Below are 21,649 nucleotides of genomic sequence, written 5' to 3'. Positions count from 1 at the left end.
AAACCATACGACTATTTTTTTAAATATATCTCATGTTTTCATATTTGATACTTTGCTATTTTATATAATTAAATGTATTTATTTTCAGCCAATTCACATTTTATTCATTGAGTGTATCCCATTATGAATGCATTTTGTTTTATCCATTAACGTTACCTGTTATTTGAACCATTATCCATTACTTTTATCTAATTAATTATTCATCATCTTCATTAACATGCATCAGTTGCTATCTATTTTAACAACTGTTCCAACTTCCAACACTGGCAATGAACTTTATAGCTTTCCAGATTTCATAGAGGGACTAAATATAAACATTTATTTCTTTTAATCTATGTTGTCAAATTAGTTGAGCCAACTTACTCCAACATGTCACCACCTGGAAACTGGAGAAGCTACTCAGGATTGTACCTTGAAAGCGCTGCCCGGAAGTTATACTTGTGAATACTTTTAGCTTAACAAATACAAAAAAATAAAAAGTCCTAGCAACGTTAGCAACTCGTCAGTGACCAGTTCAGCTGACAACCTGAGTGAATTAACTGGAACATTCTAGAGAGAGAGACAACCATTAAAGCCCGACTGGATACCCCAGGGAGCTTTTAGACCGGGTCGTCGCACATTTTGGAGTCGGGGGTGTTTGGGAAGGCCACGTGTACAGGAACTGGAGTCTGACAGCCTGCCTGGAAACCACTGCGGCTCTGTTTGACTCGGACGTCAAGCTATCGCTAGCCAGCTGGTAAGGTCGCCTCCTTCCGCTGCCTGCTCGCCGTCGCCATTGACACAATGTTGTTATTTCAGCCAGCGTCAATTTTAACAATGTGTTATCGGAGTTAGCTTTCTTGTGTTAGCTGCTTAGCTAACAGGCAACTGCGTTCTCAATCGAATGATGTGACGAGTCGAAAATACACAGATATTCACGTTCAGGGGCAGACGGTTTTTAACTTTATTATTATTTACCAGCATGGAATTACAATAGAAAAACATAATACAGTGGAAATGTGAATGCGTACGGGTTAACAACTAAATAATCGTAACTGGTGGTGCTTTCAGAGTAACTAAGTGGTCCACACCATAGCTTGACATAACGCGTTCTTGAACGCAGCATTCAGGTTGAGACCGTGTGCTTGATGACGCACATGCAGACTGTTTGCTGTCCTGGCTCCTCAGTGGTGGAACGAGCTCCCCACTGACATCAGGACAGCAGAAAGTCTCTACATCTTCCGTCGGAGACTGAAAACACTCCTTTTCCGACTATATCTGGATTAAAACACAGATTTGCACTTCAGTGGCACTTAAACACCACTTACTTATGGTACTTTTGTAGTTCGACTATGTTGAGGAAATGTTACTTCCTGTATTCTTGTTGTTCTTAGTTTGTACTCTAGGTTGAAATGCACTTATTGTAAGTCGCTTTGGATAAAAGCGTCTGCTAAATGACATGTAATTTAAAAATAATGTTGTCTTTCATTTTCACAGTTAGTTCACTTACTTCTGTATTTCTAGAGGCAATCATGACTGTTTGGAGGAAACTGTGGTGCAGACACCTCCTGGCAGTGTCTCTGCTTTTCTATTTCCTGCTCCACACCATGGATGTGCACGCACGGCCAGCCAACATGTCAAAGTCTCCAGCCAGCAAGGACGACAACGAGATTCTCCCCGCAGACCATCTGAATGGAGTGAAGATGGAGATGGACGGCCACCTCAATAAGGATTTCCACCAGGAGGTTTTCCTGGGTAAAGAGATTGAGGAGTTTGAGGAGGACTCTGAGCCAAGGAGGAACAGGAAGAAGCTGATTGACATTTTTACGAAGTAAGACATACTCTTCATATTTTATATCAGACAGGAGCTCCAGCATACTGGAATTGGTTGTGTGAGCCTCACTGCTGAACAGCGACCAGGTTCTTCTGAAGTCGGTGTCTAGAGACTGGCAAAGAGGGGCGTAAACCTTCTGAAGGTGTGTCACAACACAGAGTTGCAAAACATACAGAATGTGAGCGGGAATTGACTATTGTGAAACCCCAATATTTACTGCACATCCTGTTGCTTAAAATCCAGATGAGGAAGGAAAAAAATAAAAGTTTCACTCAAGAACACACATGAGGCAATACATCAGAATACCTGCATTTGAAGTTGGAATGCACTGAAGCTAAAGAACAAGTTATGCTCATATTTCTCTCCATAGTATAACTTTCCAAGGCAAGCTGCTATTAGAGCAGAGAATGTTGCCAAAAGAAAAAGGCCCCTCAATATTTTAATTTTATCCTTCAACATAACTCCACACTGCCCCCTCCTGCTTCCCTTATATTACCTTAAATGGAATAGACATGTCAGCATTAAACATGTATTAGTACTTGGCCAGTTTGAACAAAAGCACAAGCCACACATGTGATATGGGTCAGTACGAATGATGGTTTACACTTGCTAGTTTAATGACCGTAAATGTTAATAAATAAGCTATATTTTATATTCTATCCTCACAGAGTTGATTTCAACAAGGACAAGAGTGTAAGCGCCAAGGAGATGCAGCGCTGGATTATGGAGAAAACCGAGGAGCACTTTCAGGAGGCCATGATCGAGAACAAGAACAGTTTCCGCGCTGTTGACCCAGACCGTGACGGTGAGAGACGGAGAGCCTGCGTCGCAGCCACTTGTAATTCAAAGCCTGCTGTTTTCATACCCTTTCAGGCTTGTGGCCTGGGGGTCGTGTTGCAACAGTGTTTCGTAAACTAATTAGTATTTTCTATTTCTTAATACATGCTTCGTCCATAGGTCATGTGACATGGGATGAATACAGAGTTAAATTTCTGGCCAGCAAAGGTTTCAATGAAAAGGAAATTGTTGAGAAAATAAAGAATAATGAAGATCTGAAACTGGATGAGGAAAGTAAGTATAGAACGATGTGGAGTATGTTGGAATATCCCAGAATGAGTGCTGCACAAATGTCAATGTAATGTTGTCATCGTTGCAGCTCAGGAGGTTCTGGAAAGCCTGAAGGACCGCTGGTTTCAGGCCGACAACCCTCCAGCCGACCAGCTGCTGAATGAGCAGGAGTTCCTGTCTTTCCTTCATCCCGAGCACAGCAGAGGCATGCTCAAATACATGGTCAAGGAGATTGTGCGCGACTTGGGTACATTTTCCTTTCCCAATACCTGAATCATGAGCATATGTGTGAACTATTTATTTAAACCACTTGTAAGCAGTGGAAGCAAATTGAAGACAAGTCTGCCATGTTTCACCTTTTAAGTTAAACTGCAGTTTATTTGCAAATCCAGTAGACGCATAGCAGCAATATTACTAGGAGACCAATAGTGAAAGGCATGTTAGCTCAGGTTATATTTTCACTCGTTTCACTGCATTTGCTCGTCTCAAACTTCATCCTGTCAGAATGTTGCTGAGCAGTTAACGCTCAGTGGGATTTTGGAGCTTTGTAGAAACCCAAACTGTTCTGTGTCAATTTCTAGTATTAAAACATTGTTTATAGCAGCTTTATTTTAAAGATATTTAAGATGGCACTTGACATGTTGCATTTTGAAATGTCTCTTCTGCGACGACCTTAATCTCCTGAGCTGACCTGGTTTGGTACCGATGCGTCAAAAGCCCATTACTGATACATTTTCATTGAAGCATTGTGACGAGCATTACTAAACATGTTATTAATCTGCAAATATCTAATCTTTTTATATAATACATATAACAGTGGATCTTTTTTTTTTAAATAAGCATTATGCTGTGATGGGCACTATTACGAAAATGTATTTAACACATTCAGGGTTAAAAAAAGTTAAATGTTCATTGTTGCTTTGCTGCAGACCAGGATGGTGACAAGAGATTGACGTTGTCGGAGTTCATCTCTCTGCCTGTGGGCACCGTGGAGAACCAGCAGGCGCAGGACATCGATGATGACTGGGTTCGAGAGAGGAAGACGGAGTTTGAAGACGTCATTGATCTAGACCGTGATGGCATCGTAACCATGGACGAGTTGGAGGTGAGCAATGAAACGGCTTTATATATATATCATACCTGCAAACTTGTCACCTTTCGGTGAAATTCACCGTTTTGAAATCAAAATAGGTCATCCGAGTGAATCGTGTAGATCCGAAGAGTTTTTGTTTCGGGACGGGGTCAACTGGCCGGCCGGCGTTTATGAGATTGGAGTGAGACACGGAGAATATGTGATGTGGTGCTCTTCGCATTAAAACATCTTTGATGGGACGTGTCGCGTCTCGGCCAATCAGCGTTCAGATGTCTTCAGCGTTTAGGGGGTTCAGGTTAGCTTGAATGTCAGCCCGCTCCATCTGCTGCTGTCACGCTGCACGGTGTCGCGATACTAACAAAGTACCCGTACGTTAAACACGATGTGATTTAGCATATTTTTTGTATCAATACTTCATTAAAAGAGCGCGCGATCAAAGCGCAAGCACACGCTGCTCCGTGTCAAGCTGTCTGCACGCAATGCGCTGCGCTCACAGCGAGTGGCATCAAGTGGCGGAGCTTTTTAGACTTAAAGTCTTCAGCTTTTAAAAAAAAGAAGAAAAAGCTGATTCCAGAAGTGAAATGTTTAAGTTCTTTGTCTCCAAGGCTGTCTGCCTTGGAGACAGCCTTGGAGACAAAGTTCTGTAACTCTACAGCTGCTCATCCTGATGAACTGTGTATCATCTGGTCAGATACTGACTAAAGGCCTCATAGTGTATAATCAATGCTATGATGGAACCATGTAGTTTCATTAATATCTGGCTGTATTAATACTAATAATACTGCCATTTGTTAAGTATTGAAAAAGTTGGTAAAAAGTGAACCATACAGATGTTTTATTTATTACTATTATAGATAAATATACCGGTATCGTATTTATGGTATCATATTGTTTTTATGGTATTGTATTGAATTCTGGTATCATGATATTTATGGCAGGTATCGTATAGAAGTTATAATGTTAGTGACAACCAGGTAGAGGCAGAACAGACTCGGGGAACAGAGTCATGGCTCAGCAGAGCTCACGAGTCCTTGTTGTTCAGGCCAAAGAAAGGGAAGTTGGTTTATGAATGACTCAAACCATATGATATATAATGACAATGCATATTTTGTATTACTATCATTATATCATTTATAATATTTCTACTTCATACATTTTGTTGCAAAACTACCAAAGTTCAGCTAAAAATATTATTAGATTATTCAATTAGTTGCTTAAGAGAAGAAGAAGAAAAATGTGTTGATAATAATTTCACTTTAAATAATTAAAAAACATTTTATGGTTCCAGCTTCTTAAATTTGAAGATGTGCTGCTTTTCCATTTTTCCTAATTTGAATGATTTTAAAATAGTGTTATACTTGTGTTCGCCAGTAGGGGGCGGTAGCGGGTTTTGCCATGACTGGTGCCGCAATTCTTGTCTTAAACAAACAAGTTAGACCAGCGTAACACAGACAGTGACGCAGCTGTTGATGCGAGTCTCTGTTTACTGGTGAGAAACGTACATAAGCACCATATATATATATATATTAATGTTATGTTCGCTCGCTTTTATATTTTGACAGTTATTAACTGTAGAAGTTAAAGTGAATACAGTTAATTAAGATGAGCGCCGTTTAGCTAGCAACACTGGTCTGCTGGCCTGAGAATTACATTGTTCCATGAACGAGTAGATAGTTACATGTTGTGTCTCGTGACAGATACAAACAGTCGTATGCATACACAACATGTCCATGCATATACAGTTTAAACAGGTTTCCCGGTGGAAGTCACTTCTTGTCAGTGCCTTCGATCTCCGTGACCTTGTCCGTCACCATGGAAACGTTGTCACATGACATGTAAGGACTCTGGTTCTGTGCTGTGACGTCGCTAGTGACGTCACGGAGCACCGAACCAGAGTCTGTAAATAGAGTGATTTCCAGCAGGAATTCAGTCTGTGGTTCTCACAGAAACCCCCCCACCCCTTCTCCATTCAGCCACTTCCCGGGGTGGGGGCCTCTGATGGGACATCACAGACAGGGTGGGTGGGAAGGTTTATTATATCTTATATTGTATTGGATAAAAGAGGAACAAAAGGAATTAATTTCTTACATAATTTAGAAATTAAAGAAATTAAAAAAGTGTTCAAGTGCACAAAATTCAGGAAGTTACTTGATTTGTAAAATAGTGTAACGTGGGACTTGTTAACCTTGTGATTGTCGCTCAAGTCGGCCGTAGAGATTTCTCTGAATGGGCCTCGCTCCTATTCACACCTGGGCCCATGCAAAATAAATATTACTGAATATCTTAAGGTGTGGCGGCCATCTTACCGGGTTCACCGTCATCTTTCAAGGTGTTGTCACTATTCTATTAATATATATATATACACGCACATCTATTATATTCTTATTAGAAGTGTTTGTGGGCATTGACTTAGTCAGAGCAGAGGACCCCGACTCCGTTGTCACCTTTTTCACCCCTCTTGAGTTTGCAGGTATGATATATATTTACATACATTTTTGAAGTAATGTCCTAGAATTATATTGATAAGAAATTAAAAGATTAAATTTAAACTTGATCACCGCCGACTTTCTTCCGCCTTCCTTTTCTCGTCTTGTGTGTCGTACAGGAGTACATGGATCCAATGAACGAGCACAACGCTTTGAACGAGGCCAAGCAGATGATCGCCGTCGCCGATGAAAACCAGAATCATAATTTGGAGCTGGACGAGATTCTTAAGTATAGCGAATACTTCACGGGCAGCAAGCTCATGGATTATGCCAGAAATGTTCACGAGGAGTTCTGAGGCCATACTTTCCCTCAGTCCTCTCGGCAAAGCAGGGCGGCATCCTCCATCTGCGCCAGGGACAAGCTAGACGAGGGGGGGGCGGGACTAACGATAAGATGTTCCAGTGTGCAATTCTGTGTTTTTAAAGCCTCAACAGCCTCTTTCACTGCTGACGCCGATTTAAAACATCCGTCCTTCAACCCTGGACTGATGGCCAGCCATCAACGTTAACATGATCTGCCTTCTTTGTGCAATTGGACTGTTGGGATGTTCAGCTCCAAATGTATGTGTGTGATATTGTGAAATGTGTGTATATGAGGAATTTCAACCCCGACTATAGAGTGTCGTTCCCGGTGCAGCGGTGACGTCACCTTTTGTTCTGCAGGATCTGTCTTTTTAGCTGGCGTTTTATGTATACAGTGTAAATATATATTAATTGTCCCATACCAATGCCTCTGGCAAGAGATACAAGCTGATAAATTATATTAAATGCTGCTACAAGAAGAAGAAAATATCCTTTTAGAGATATATAATTATATGGTGACGCACACCCGATTTCGCCCAAATTAAAAGGTGATTTAGTCTTTCGTTGCGTACACTCCCACTTTCTGTTTATAGAGACTATCCGTCCGACTTACAACTGGGTAACAAATAGTAGAAGCATAAAATGGGCATTGATCTTTCTTTAACAATTATTATATGAGAACAATGTGCCTTTTCCCCCTGCAGACATTTTGACTTATTGAAGGAAAAGCACAGGTGTGAGCGTACTTCACCTGTCAAGTCCAAACGTCTCCTCTGTAAAGGCAAATTGTTCTGATCTCTTATTTATTTGACTAGTATCATTTGGATCGGCTGCATCTCTGAACTTTGTGTTTTTGGCTAATTGCTGTCAGACGGTGGTCTTTGTGTGACGGCTCGCTCTTCATCGTATTTACCTGTAATCATGGACAAACAACGGCATAACATTCCCTACATCTGTGGACTGTTTGAATCCTGCTCCAGTCTTGGATTGTAAAATAAGATTTAAGATAACAATGTGACACAGCTTTATAAAATGTATTGCAAAAGTACTGGGAATAAATATTTCTTAGCAATTAATTAGCACCTGGGTTCTTGGTCTTAAGTGTTATTTTCAGGGATGCAAATAATTACTTCAAATACAGATTAATCACTAAATCAACAAAATAGATGGGATGTAGGAACAAGAATCACATTTGATTTATTTAAATCTAATTAACTGCTTTATATGTGGGTGGTAAATAATGAATATATTATTTATTAGTTTTGTATTAATCTAAATCTGTAATTGTAAATTGTCAAATACATGTTAAATAAAAAACTAAAGTTTCTTCATGAAATATAGTGGATAACCTCCAGTGCAGTACAAATAACGTGTGGTAAGATGGGGAAATAAAACTGTCACAATACGTCCAATCAAATGCCCCTTAATTAAATAAAATAACTCCAGATAACAGAACTAGAAGGGATTTGGCTGAAGGTCGAATACGAGTGGAAATAGAAGCCAGGAGACTTATCTTAAAGACAAAGAAGTCTACGGCTAACGCCAAGAAGTTTCATCCAAGTTTTTCTTTTCTTTAGCAAACTGGATGAGACTGGTGGCCTCCTAGCCACTCCTCTCTCGTTGACCCACATGCATCCTTTCTTTTGTTAGTCTCCTTTATCACCTCGGCTTCCTTTCCTGTCGAGGTCAAAGAGGGAAAATCTTTACTGGTTCTTTTGACCGTTTGTCTTCTGATAGTAACGCACGTTTAAACTAAATTGTGCCAGTTGACTTGGAAACTTCAATCTCAAGTCGATCAACAAAAAAATTATTTTCAACTACTTTTGACAATAGATTAATTTCAATGCATTGGCTTCTCAAACTGAGGATTTTCTATATTATAATTAAAAAAAATAATATCTTGAGTGTTGGTCAGTCATTGTTTTCTGAAATTCTTTAGACCAAATGATATAAATACAGCCCTGAATCCTGAATCCAGCAATGAATATGGACATTTGTGAAGATTCTTCAGTTCCAGTCATCCATGAGTCCAAATGTCTGTTTTGAGTATCTTTATTGCGTATATAATACGGTTTAAGGTTCATTGTGTGTTCTATGTAATGCAGCAGGGTTGTAATAAAAAACATTTCACTAAACCAATGATTTGTTGAGAAGCAGTTATGTACTGAACATCAATTCAGATTTTTGATAAATCGTTTCAGATTTAGTTATTCACAATTCAAATGCATAACTGGGAATTTTACAATTGCATTCCAAATGGCTTTGACATGAGTGTGATATCCAATCACGCTTTTACTTCAGACATCACTTCACAAGACAATAGCTTTGACATTTTCCCAATTTCATTTGTGTGTTTTGTCCAAATGTAACTAAACATTAATAATCCATCAGCTGCAGTCTTTACGAACCTCTCCTGAATGTTACTCCAAGTCAGACACATGCAACCTTAAGAATAACTTTCACGATAAAAATGACGACAGTTCCCCTTTAAATAATGTACTGACTCAATCGCAATATTAAACATAGAAATATAATAATAGGTCTATGGCCAGCAGTAAAACAGCTAACATGGAAAACAGTGAGAGCACAGTGACACATTATTATTATACACAGTATAGCGTACTTTTTTTTTTTTTTAAACCGCTAAAAAACACACAGACACACAGAAATTAAAACATACAAGTTCTTACTTCTAACAATTGACTTAAGTAAGGCGATTGTGTAAATATAAATATATTAAAGCTGATACTCATGTACTGGAGCGCAGAACCAACACTACAATAAATGTGTCACTGCTTACATACGTACAGGCTGCGGTTTGTCGCCGTTAACCTGCTGTATGCGGAAAGAAAACACTCCAAAAGGTGGAATGGATATTAAAATATAAATACATGACGTGATTATTTTCCGGAAAATAATCACTGAAAGTTGTAAATAATTAGGACTGGACAATAAAGGAAAGTTAAAAAGCCTAATCACAGATGCCCGTGATGAGCGTGTGCTCGTCTCGAGTCTCGGTCTTCATTTGGTCGACGCGCCGCGTTCTTCTCACAGGAAGGGATACTGGTTGAGTTGTTGCTGGTAAGTAGCGGCGTGGTGGAAAGGCTGCCCTCCCAGCTGCTGTTGGTGGTGGTTGCCGTACTGTCCCGGAGTCGAGCCTCCCAGGGCCAGGCTGCCGCTCTTTTGGAGCAGCGCCAGGGAAGAGTAAGCTCCGCCCTCCCTGCCGTGGCGGGACGAGCCTCCCTGCATCTGGTCCACAGCGTGAGACACGGAGGCCAGGGCGGCGGAGGCCGGGTAGGCGTACAGGTTTGGGGTGGCGCTGAACAGGGTGTTCTCGTGCAGCCGGAACGACGAGTGGGACGAGACGGGGGGGGGGTATGTGGGCTGTCGCCTGAGGGAACTGCTGCTTCCTGTTGGATCGTGGGATGATGACATCACAGACTGCTGGACCTGAAACAGAGAACGGGTCATAAATACCCTCAGTAAAAGTAAAATAAATAGAACTACTGGGAGTAATCAGGTGCAGCCAATGCAGTAGAATATGAATATATACAAGTATAGCATGGCGGTAGTATGAAGTAGTAAGATAAGTAGAAACATTACATAAGATAAGCCTATAGCTGCATTCATGCCAACAACTGGACTGCTGTGTTGCAGTCGAGAATGCTGGGATACGCTTCAGAAGCAGCACGATTGCCTCACGTTGAGTTCCAGTGAGTAACCTCAACATGCTCGCAATGGGAAACAAGCACTGTGGGAATAACCGGAATTCCTAACACAAATGTTGGTTATTGGGACAGAGACAGACTCGTTCTGGTTCCACCTTGCTGAGCAGACACAAGCTACATTTATAAGCGGTTACCTGACTCAGATTGAGAGGCTGAGATCTGCTGGACGCGGCCCGTTGATGGCGATCGTTGTTGGAATCTCCGGCCCGACTGGAATGCTGAGTCTTGGCTTTCCCAGAGCCACTTGTAGCGTGATCTACGAGTGCAAAACCAGGCAGAATATTGTCAGCACTTGGAAGAAAATAGATTACAGCTGCTTGAATCCAAATGGATCAGTTTAACCTGTCAACTCTTTGATGGAACAAGGTTGATTTTTCTGAGCCAAGTTGAGCAAAGAGTTCTTCCCATATCTATTTCCGAATATTACACTTTATTGTAGACCTCGACAATGGCAGCAGACCAGATCCACTCCTTCTGTTCCTTTCACAATAAGGAATAGACATCATATTTGTGTCTCACGGGGTGATGTGCGAAGGCCTTAAGAGCTGAAGTGGATCCACATCTCGTGATGTAAAACATCATGTAAGTCTATAAACACTTGAGGATCTCTGCTCTGGAGGACCTGGAGCTGCCGGGGCTCTGTGGGTTGCGCTCTCCCCCGGCTGGCTCTTCACAGAGGGCATGATGACGGCCAACGACTTGGTGGGCTGCGAGGTCGTCTTGGAGCTCAGGGGGCTGCTGTTGGAGGAGTCGGAGTCGTGCACAGTCACACAGCTGATCACGTTGGTCCTCTGGCTCGTTCCAGAGCTACAGGAGGGAACAAGAGAGGTCGTCAAAAATAAACATTTCAGCAAATCTAAAAAAACGCATCTCAAGCCAAACAGAAATGGAAACGAGCTCACCAGGCAGCAGAGAGCTTCCGGTCATCGTCGTCTTCTGAGTCGCTGTGGATGGTGATGATGCTGACGGCAGGGCTCGGCGTGTCCGAGATGACGATGGGCTGAGACTGGTCTCCGGCAAAAGCAGAAGCGTTGTGGACCGCCGTGGTGGCCGGCGACACAGGCCTGCAGGGGAAGAAGATGCTCCATCACACTCTTATTATCGCAAAGGCAGCAGACACCTACTTGAGTGGCTTTCAATGTTGTTTATAGCTTCAACCTGCTTAACAAAACCTTTCATTCTCATGTGAAATTGTAATATATCCTTATTAAATAAAGTATACACTGCTGGAGCATCTAAAAGGATCACAATAGGTTTCATTTGGCAGAGGCTAAGGTGCTGTTAATCTATATATCTATTGTCAGAAAATACCACGCAATGACCAAAACCACCAACGTGGTCGTCTGTCCTTCAATACATTCCAACCGTCTGCGGCTCTCAGCCAGCAGGACTGTGTGTTTGACAGAGAGAAGTAAATATTCTATTTGTTTGGGACATTTTGTTCTCTCGTATTTACAGAAGTAGAAGTATTTACAGATCACTGAATAATGCAACAGTGTGACAACAACAGTGTGTTTGGAATAGTTTTTTTTTTAAACAACAGAGCTCTATGGCACAGAGGAAGAAGACATGTCAGGCTTCGGCAACACAGACACACTTACTGTGTCTCAATGTTAGTTTTGGTGGAGTCATGGGAAACACATTTTTCACAATTCCCGGTCGGTAGATTAAAGCTTCAATCAGCCCTGCTGTCTTTGAACATGTGGTCAGGAGAAGCCAGGGATCAAACCACCAACACCACAATGTATAGAAGACCTGCCCCCCCCCCCCCCACCGAAAGAATGCGAACGTGTGAGATTGTGAGAGTGTACCTGGCTTTGCTCTCGGCATGTCGAGCCTTTGACCTCTTTCCCTGTTGGGATCTTGAGTGAGCAGCTCCTGAGTTGTGGCCTTGGGAGGCAGCGTGACGGCCAACACCGGAGTCCTGCTGGCTGAGGCCATCGTATTGGCTTCCATGACGACCCCTATGGAAACGAAGAACGCGCTCAACTTGTACTTACATTTGAAACTTTACATTTCATCGGAATATTAGACTGACCTGAAGCTCTGCTTGTCATCACAGCGTAAAGACACAGAGTCCCGTCACACTGAACTCACCTCCAGCCAGAAGCCTGTTGGCTGTCGGCTACCGGGGCGCCCATGGGTGCCTCCGGCAACACTTCCTGCCCAGGGTTGTGGATGGCCATGCCTTGCATCTGCTGCCATGTGGAAGGGATGAGGATCTGCTGTGTGCCAGCCGGCCAGCCCTGCTGTGTGCACACACATACGTCAAATTAATTCAGAATATATATATATATTGCATTTGAAATAGTGAGCAGTGAGTCATTAAGAAGAGAACAAAGTGCAGTGTCGTGACTGTAATGAAATAGAAGTCAGAGTTATTTTCTTGGAGTCACACTGAAATAAATGCATCATGAGCACATGCAGTTAGCAGACAAACAACAACGTTCCCATGGCGGTTATGCAACAAGACATCCAGCAGACTCTAACACCACCATCTCAATCTTGTGTCCAGAGTTATTTCCTGCGCAAAGAGATCAGAAACAAACGTGTTAAAAAGAGTCTTAAGAAGCAGAAAATACCAGATAAAGCTTCAAGAAAGAGAATGAAAACACACGTCAGGTTCTGTTATTGCTGTGACATATTCCGTGTGACTGTGGGTCAGTGGTTAGCAGGTCAGTCTTTCAATCAGGGGGTTGGTGCCCTCGTCGATGTGCCCTTGAGCAAGACACTTAATCCTGGATTGTTCCCTGTCGCTGTGTCCACGTTGTATGAATGTCACATGATTGTAAGTCGCTTTGGATAAAAGCGTCAGCTCAATGGCATGTGATGTATAAGCCTAAATTAACGTTGCAATAATCTGTTAAAGGGGCAGTGCGTAGGATTTGGTGGCGTCTAGCGGTGTGGTTGGAGATTGCAACAGATACCCCTCCACTCACTCCTCCACGACCAAGACTCGGGTAACGTGAGCCGCCGAGTGCAAAGACGTGGCGGCATTGTGCGTCTGATGAAGAACTCTGCCGATGCCCACAATCGTCTTCTCCTTTGACGTTCCTCTAACTGACGGAGCTAAAGAGTGGCGGAGGCACAAGTATTGATATAAAAATAGACGTTTAAGGGCGTTTATATATCCATTTGACTGTGGCACTGGAAATGTTCCACAATGATTGAGATTTTAAACAACTACCCAAAGCGTATGTGCTGCACTATAACTTTCTGTTTTAGTTGTGAATTTAGTGCATCTGGCCCCTCAAGCTGCACGCACAAACCCGACTGGTGAGCTGCACATGCATCCCAGGTTCTGCTGCATACCGCTGACACACATGTGCTTGGAAGAAGAGAAAGAAGAGGTTTCAACCAGTTGCGATGATAGTGCTTTACCGGCATTGAGGCCTTCTGATCCAGGAAGTCACAAAGGCTCGCACCCTTGCAGCCAACTGGCAACCGGACCGAGCCGAGAGGCGACATTCCCGCCACTGAGGCGTACAGGCTGCCTATCAGCAGGGGGCCGAGGGAGGCCTAGGAGGAGGTGTGAGGGGTGGTGTTATGGCATTTAAACAGACTGAGAGAACACATTTGGAGCTGCTCCATATTCTATTGTATCCTGAAGAAGAGGGAGTCCTTGCTTTGGATCAAGAGCTTTCAGTTACACACCAGAACAAGAGTACTGGGATTCTTAATCATAGCGAGAGGCTCTGTTTTGAGAAGAGAGTGGAAAGGAGTACAAACAAACAGACAGACACACATAACCAACCAGATGTACACAAACCAAAGCACATCTGTCTCCCAGTTGATCAAATTCCTGGATTGGCTAAGTTCCATAGAGGACGAATCTCTCTGCAGGGCTCAATACATACGTTTTTGGCTGGAAATATGGGTGCCTTTTTGTTATTCACCTTATATTTAGAGTAAATAAGATACTCTGCAGTTAAATGCCGTGCTCGTCTTGCCCAGTGCAATACATGTTGCTTTGTTACATTCCACCACGGACATGGTCAACTCCAGCGAAGCCCAACCTCGAGTGGTCATGAAGTGGTTCCTACCTGTGCCAGCATGCCGGGCTGGATGTGAAGAGACTGGGATGACTGGTTCTGAGGAACTAAGGGTACAGAGTTGTCCATCCTCACTGGATAACTCGAGGGCTTATTGGATGTCTGAAGACCTGTAAGGAAAAGATGGAGGATGAAAGAATGTTAGGGATTGTTAAGTCAGCAGCAAAAAAAAATATTCATGAAAGGTTTCTTTTCTTTAGTGGCTGGTAGGTCAAAACATTAGTCGATACAATTTATTTGTTAAAGCTCAATGCTTTCTTACCCTGGATGGTGGGAGGGCAAACTATGAGTGTTTGCTGGAAGGGCTCAGTCTGGGCGCAGAGCTGCGTGGGTCTGGTCTGCAGCGGGGTCAGGCCCGGGATGTTTATGGTGGCCTGTTGGTAGAGGCCAGGCTGGTAGTTCAGCAAAGGGACGTTACTGCTCAGGGACAGGGACTGGCCCCCCGTTGAGGCCATCTGCAACACAATGCATCACAACATGAAGAAAACATGGTCAGCAATGCCTAAAAAGAGAAGTTCAGGAAATCCAGGAGCCTGAATGCAATGAACAACGATAAAGTTCATGGTTCCAGAGATGATGTCAAAGTCAATGCCCTTACCATATTGTTTTAAAATCGGTGCACTTAAACAGTTTTAGAGCAAAAGAAAATATGTGCGGCTCAGTTAAATCAATTGAAATGAATGACTGAAACATAACAGTTAGACATTAATGCAGATTGATTGGATTGAATCCTCTGTGTCTTCTATATGAAGCCTGAAGTAATCAGTTGGGCAGAAATGATAGTATAATTTTGGACATTTCAAATAAAGATAATAAAAAATCCGATTCTATGCGAAGAAATGAGCACATTGACAGAGCAGATACAGGCCATCACTTTACAAAGCTACGGATACAACAAACTACAACTAGTAATAAAAAGGAGCATAAAGAATAACTTAATGAAGACCACGATGAGCCTGAGGCAGATCAGAGATATTCCCACCTGATTGTGCTGGTTCAGTTGGCTACTGAAGGTGACAGTGAGGTTGGTGGCTGCACTTGGCGTGTTGTTGCTGGCGAATATATTTTTGCCATTATCAAACGCGCTGCATCTGCGTTTGCAGATATCCATATTTTGGAAGCAGGACTTCACACTGTAATATATATATATATATATATAAATTTAAATTGTTACAAAAGAGCAAAGATGGAATCTTGAAAACTAACTGGGATGCTGAACCACAGCCTGAACTTACTGTGAGCTGTGGGGGAAGTGCAGCAGGTGTGTCATGGTGACAAAGGGGTGGTTGAGCGTCTTCATGGGTGTGATCCGCTTGTCTGCGTCTAGCGTCAGCATCTTTTTCAGCAGGTCTATGAACTCCCGCCTGTCGGCCTTCTCCGCCAGGATGTCAGTGCCCTCCAGGTTTGTCATGTTCACCTGCGGAACGACAGGAAGTCTGGCTTTGTCAAACTGCATCCTGGTACACCCAACGACATCACATCCAAGTTCATGGAGTAGTAAAAGTGCTAACTGACACACTCATGACTTATTTGCCTATACATACAGTGTCCCAACTTTTCACCTTTTAAATGACCAGTTCTAGCAGCAATATTACTGTAACCTACAGGTGCTTATCTGAAAATAACTGGCTCCGCCCTCACCTGCATCATATCATCCAGACAGTTGAAGATGTATTTCCGTGCCTCTTTTGACTTGATGCCCATCTCTGCCTCGTACTCGGCAGGTGTCTGCACAAAAATAAGCGTAAATACAGCAAAGCCTCAGGATACTATGACCGCAGACCACGGCCACGGTAGATACAAAATAAATAACAACGATTCCGATTTTCTTTGATGATCTAGATTTGATAAAAAGTATTGTGTAAGGACTATATTTAATAGAAATCTGACTATATTTGACTTTTTTTCACAACCGTCCTAAAAATGTATTTGAATCGTCCCAAGAACGAGTGTAAATTGATAGAAACTGTCTCAGAAATGTCCGTCTCTGCAGGGTCCCTTACTTTGAGTCTCCAGAGGGGGTAGCTTGAGTCGGGGGCTCGGTTGAAAAAGCGGCTGGTCTTGGTTCCGGCACTCAGCAGGTACTCCGCAGGAAGACCCTGGGTCTGGGAAACGTAACGAATCTGAACGAGAAAATTGAAAAAGAAAAGAAGAAAAAAGTTGATGGTTGGAGACAGCATGTGACCTCTACTGCTCAGCAGCAGTTTATAAAGTTATCATCAAAAGAGCCAAATCTGTCTCTGAACGACATCTTGTTGGATGATATGCAAACACTGTTGTCACTCTCACATGCAGGGCACTGCACGGCCAGACTCCTTCATATGTGGCTGAACTACTTCGCCCATTTTCAACAGCCCGCAATCTCAGATCTAACCTCAAACATGTTCTGTCCCTCCCTCATACTCGCCTTAAAACTCGTGGTGACTGAGCTCTTGAGGCAGTAGCACAAACGCTGTGGAACGCTCTGCCTGCACCCCGAAGGTTTGCAGATTCAATAGTGTCATTTAAACTCAATCTCAAAACAAACCTGTTTACACTGGCATTTGGTTAAATGACATATTCTATGGCCTGATTTTTATCTTTTTTGTTTATTTATTTTTCTTATGTTTTTTACTGCACCATCTTTTACTTTGCACTTTTACCGGTTCAAATGTTTTGGCCCCTGTTATTGCCAATGTGTTTTAATTGACTACTATACTGCACTTTGAGACCCTTTGTCTGTGATAAGTGCAATATGAATAAACTTTACTCACTTATTCTAGTAAACTCTCAAGTGTCCACAAATGTGTTTTGTGATTGTTGAACTGTTCAGTGACAAAAGATCTATTAGTATTTAAACACATTCGTCTTGATGCACAGACTGAACAAGTGACAGCTGGTGCTGTAGCAAAACATATGTATTTATTTAGTATTAAATACAAACTTTCAACCTTGTGGTTAAAGGAGGACCTTTTAGATATCATTATTATTAGTCAATGCATCTAGCTGTGTACATTTTTTGTGTGTTACCTACTTCATCAGATTATGTGATATGTCAATATCAAAAGACGCACACAAAGGAAATAGTACATCTCTTCTAAAACCACAGTGTCATTTTTACCCAATTCAGTTTTTAGATATTAAATGTCAATTTGTGAGCTTTCTCTCTCATTTCTTTTCTCTTTGGAGACAGCCACGCTAGCTGTTTTCTCCTGTAACCGGTCTTTATGCTAAGATACACAAACAGGATGTAGATTGACAAAATAATATACATGTGAGTTTAGAGTAGACCTAGTTGGGCTGTATAGCTGACCTGATCATACTCGGAGGCACCAGGATAAAGGGGCCATCCCAGAAACAGCTCAGCCATGACACATCCCAATGACCACATGTCGATGGCCTCACAGAAAGGAAGGCCCAGAATGATCTCTGGAGCTCTGCAAGCACATCAGAAAGTGCAAATGACAGAACCACAGCAGGTCATTTATATGTTATGCAAAGCTCTCCCTTCACAGTTGAGGCTGATGAACTCACCTGTAGTATCGTGACTGCAGGTACGTGGAGCAAACCGCTGTGGACACGTGGCTGGCGGAGCCAAAATCGATGACTTTCACTCTGTACGGCTGCCTCGAAGGGTCGACTAACATAATGTTTTCGGGCTTCAGGTCGGCGTGGATCAAACCGAGGCTCTTCAGCTTCATCAGCGCCGTGGCGACCTGTTGCAGAATCGGCCGAATGCACTTGAGCAGCAGCGGACTGAACTTGCTGTGCTTCAGGAAGTCGTAGAGGTTCTGCTCCAGCATCTCAAACACAAGGCACGTGTGGTTCTTGTGCTGGAAACACTCGTATGAGCGGACAAAGTTGAACTCATCTGCATTCTCTGTGCTCAGCCTGCTTAGGATACTCACCTACAGGGAGGAAGATGAAGATGTTGTGTTCATTAATAGACAAATAATTAAGAAAACACCAGCTAACCATGTTTCGGATTTTAACCCTTTGGACCCTCGGAATTTATTGAGTGACACTCCTTTCATTTAAAGGCTTTTAGCAAATTCACAACATATTTTAAGCTGTTTAGTCAAAAACAACATACTCACTTCAATTTGACCTTGCCGAGCATAAGAGGGATGGTTCTTCAAGATCTTAATTGCCACTATCTCGTTGGTTCCCCGCTTCCAGCATTTTGCCACCTGGCCGAAGGTGCCGCGTCCCAGGAACTCAAGCACCTCGTAGCTGTTGGACATCGAGCACAGAATCTCATGCTGGACCAGCTGGTAGTCTCCCTCGCTGTGGGAGTTGCTGCTCTTTGTGGGAGAAGTGGACTGTGCTATGGACTGAGCTGTGGTGGTTCCCCCTCCGCCACCAGTGCAGTTGGAGACCATGGGGGCCGAGAGCTCCTCCAGTATCTGGACGCTGTCGCTGCTGTCCACCTCCTCGCTCTTCCGCTTCAAGCTGTACTGCTTGTGGTGGAGGTCGCACGGCTGGGTGGAGGACTCTGCGTCCTTGATGCGACGGCTGGAGGAGAAAGACGAGGAAGAGGGAGGTCCACGAACACTGCCCGTGCTGTCTGCCGCACGCACCACCGTCTGCTCCCTGGAGCCGGCTGTCGGTGGGTGCACCTGGTTGGTGTTGTACACCGGGTTGAAGTAGGAGCCAGAAGTGGAGGGTGCAGCTCCCTGGGTGGAGCTCTGCTGGTAGTACGCATCGTCTGCCAGCTGGTTGGACCCATCCACGGCCGCGTTCTCAACTTTGAGCCTCTTTGAACGAGAGTAGGCACTGGAGGACACGGAGGGAGAGGAGAACACCTGGAGCTGCGACGCCATGTCTGCAGATTAAAGATCAGCAGCAACCATCACTATGATATCTAAACATGTTTTGAAGACAAGACGTTGCCATGGTTGGACTTATGAGTTTATTGAAGATGATACAAAGAAGATATGAAAGGGACTTAGATCTGCAACAATTAAGTTGACATACAATCAATGCATAACTATATTGATAATGAAGCAAAAATGCTTCCTAAATATGAGATGATTTAGTAGAAAAATGACAGACACCTCTAAGTCAGAGTAGTTCAGTAAGAATAGAATACATTTTACCAGAAGTGTACGAACAAAGTGTAAATATACCGTCATTCCCACTTTAACCAACAATTCCTATGTATAGTATAATTTAAAACACTCATATACAACTATTTATTACTTTACTTTACTTACTTATATCTTACATTATTGTGTACGTTTATATGTAATTGTATATATTCCTTGTAAAAACGACATAGTTTTAACTTTTAATGCTTCCTTTAGTGACACTTTAGTTACGCTTGTTCTATTTTAAAATGACATTCTAATTCACTTTTGAATATATATATAGTGAATGTGTGTGTAGCATAGAGGGGGCTGCAACTACATTACATTGTGAAATCCTTTATTCTATAACAATTAGAAGTCCCTCAATTATATTTTAGCTAAACAATATTTGAAATGGAAATAATACATGTGGTGTCTTAATTAAACGGATTATGTTTAAAACATCCAGACAACAGCTATTTCCAACCTTTACAAGCCTCTACAATGTTGGAGCTAGATTAACGAATTAGGTAATTGAATAATCAATAAACTAGTAATAACGGTCCCTAGAGTAATGAGTAATGACCCTTATCTCTTGAGCTACCTGCCTTGGCCCACCTTGATCACACATTAGGGGTCATTTGTTGTGTGCTTTTGGCTCCTGCCCCCCATCAAGTGCCACTGCGATTTAAACATTTTTTTTTAAAGGTGATTCAATCTGGACTGGTAGTAGCAACGCGTTGTCTATTCGCGAGTGACAATACCTGTATTTGGTGACTGAACACACCGACGCCGATCTGACATTTACGGCCTCATCGTCACCTGCTCCCCGGGCTCCGTGTGGCGCTGCGGCGGATCCGCGGGAGCCGTTGGCCGCCCGCCGGAGCGGGAGGACCGAGGGCTGAGCTAAGAGCTAACGTTAGCTAGCGAGCTGCGGGCATCCTGGTCACATCTGACTCGAAGTCGCAGTCACATCGCATGAGAAATAACAATGTGCATAATGTCACCGGACATGTCAGACGTCATCATAATGGTCACTTTCGACTGCACCGGGGCTCCATCGTCGTCTCGCCGTACTTTCTACCGAGAAGACGTAACGGTGAGACGACGCGGACGTAAACGGACGAAGTGATCCAGCCAAAGATCGTCTCTGAGTCGCGTCATGTTTCACTCGGTACTGAAACACTGCACCGACGTTTCAATCAAGTTTTAAGATAGGAATCAGTTCACGTGTAGTTTAATCCGTAGACAAGGCTGTTATGCAACGTTATCAAGTTGCTTCAATTGTTATAAGTACTAGTAGAATATGTCCGATGTATGCTATTTTATACTTATAGGGGGCATGTTGTGGAAGGGTGAAATTATTAAAAGTCTTACTAAAGTAAAAGTGCAAACGTATTAGCGTTGTCAAAATACACTTAAAGGGGACATATTATGAAAATTCCACTTTTTTAGTGCTTCTATACGTTAATTTGGGTATCTGGCATGTCTCCCAACACAAAAACGCTGTAAAAAAATAACTCACGCGGCTTGTTGCGGTTCCTCTGTATCAGAAACCATATGCTTGAGTGCGTCAAATGGGATCACCACCAATGTCTACGTAGATTTTGAAGCACGCCCATGTAGGGAGTCTGGCTACATGGCCTTGGACCGCCCCCCACCACAACTTTGCAGGTAAAGTTTATTTGAAAGTTGTGATATTGTGGGCAACATAAAAAGCTATGTCATATCTTATACATATCCATATGCAACTCACCAAGAACAATTCTTAATATGTTGGACACCCTATTGATATCATTGTTATTTTGAATTCTATATATGTGTACCTTCATGTTCTGCAAATGCTGCACAAGAATATCACTCAAGATAAATTGTTGACATTGATGTTAAAAAATACAATAAGGTTTAGAAAGTAGAATATAACACGGTGTGTGTAATAAGTAACCCTGGATCATCATAACTATCTCCTGACATTAAAACTTTAGATCGACTAGTATTTTACTTCTCATTCAGGATGTCAGGATTTTTTGACTCGCTGATCTCATGTATGAACACTGG

At 42.7% G+C, this 21,649-nt stretch overlaps 2 protein-coding genes across 5 annotated transcripts; one reads left to right on the top strand and one right to left on the bottom strand.

Moving 5' to 3' along the window:
• The first annotated feature begins 503 nt into the window (after positions 1-503).
• On the top strand, positions 504-8,549 carry sdf4 (stromal cell derived factor 4). Its single transcript, XM_056424021.1, has 7 exons — positions 504-736; positions 1,504-1,810; positions 2,482-2,618; positions 2,771-2,884; positions 2,970-3,128; positions 3,811-3,986; positions 6,580-8,549. Exons 2-7 carry the CDS (start codon positions 1,512-1,514, stop codon positions 6,754-6,756), a joined length of 1,062 nt encoding a protein of 353 aa, XP_056279996.1. The 5' UTR covers positions 504-736; positions 1,504-1,511; the 3' UTR covers positions 6,757-8,549.
• Positions 8,550-8,799: 250 nt separating this feature from the next.
• hipk1a (homeodomain interacting protein kinase 1a) lies at positions 8,800-20,729 on the bottom strand. Of its 4 annotated transcripts, none has more exons than XM_056424014.1 (17): positions 20,356-20,729; positions 18,620-19,347; positions 18,057-18,430; positions 17,836-17,959; positions 16,547-16,666; positions 16,185-16,271; positions 15,779-15,960; positions 15,526-15,676; positions 14,806-14,998; positions 14,535-14,653; positions 13,873-14,010; positions 12,589-12,737; positions 12,303-12,455; positions 11,394-11,555; positions 11,114-11,298; positions 10,626-10,747; positions 8,800-10,213 (listed from the first exon to the last, which is right to left on the bottom strand). In XM_056424014.1, the coding sequence occupies exons 1-17, from the start codon at positions 20,393-20,395 to the stop codon at positions 9,812-9,814; spliced, it is 3,429 nt and encodes a 1,142-aa protein (XP_056279989.1). In that variant the 5' UTR covers positions 20,396-20,729; the 3' UTR covers positions 8,800-9,811. The 4 variants fall into 4 exon arrangements, with proteins under 4 accessions (XP_056279989.1, XP_056279987.1, XP_056279991.1 ...); XM_056424012.1 differs by having other exon boundaries at positions 12,589-12,740; positions 20,356-20,728; XM_056424016.1 differs by lacking the exon at positions 13,873-14,010 and having other exon boundaries at positions 20,356-20,728.
• Positions 20,730-21,649: the final 920 nt, after the last annotated feature.

Source organism: Pseudoliparis swirei, chromosome 9 (assembly GCF_029220125.1).
Source record: "Pseudoliparis swirei isolate HS2019 ecotype Mariana Trench chromosome 9, NWPU_hadal_v1, whole genome shotgun sequence".
Classification (NCBI taxonomy): Eukaryota; Metazoa; Chordata; class Actinopteri; order Perciformes; family Liparidae; genus Pseudoliparis; species Pseudoliparis swirei.
This window is presented reverse-complemented; position numbering and strand designations above follow the sequence as displayed.

Bases quoted from the DNA above. Each gene is read 5' to 3' on its own strand.
- sdf4 (XM_056424021.1), top strand. From the start codon at position 1,512: ATGACTGTTTGGAGGAAACTGTGGTGCAGACACCTCCTGGCAGTGTCT. The intron at 3,129-3,810 runs GTACATTTTCCT...GCTTTGCTGCAG, and splicing joins GGAGATTGTGCGCGACTTGG to ACCAGGATGGTGACAAGAGA. The intron at 3,987-6,579 runs GTGAGCAATGAA...TGTGTCGTACAG, and splicing joins TAACCATGGACGAGTTGGAG to GAGTACATGGATCCAATGAA.
- hipk1a (XM_056424012.1), bottom strand. From the start codon at position 20,395: ATGTCAGATCGGCGTCGGTGTGTTCAGTCACCAAATACAG. The intron at 11,556-12,302 runs GTACACTCTCAC...CTTCCCCTGCAG, and splicing joins CATGCCGAGAGCAAAGCCAG to GCCTGTGTCGCCGGCCACCA. The intron at 11,299-11,393 runs GTGAGCTCGTTT...TCCCTCCTGTAG, and splicing joins CGGAAGCTCTCTGCTGCCTG to CTCTGGAACGAGCCAGAGGA.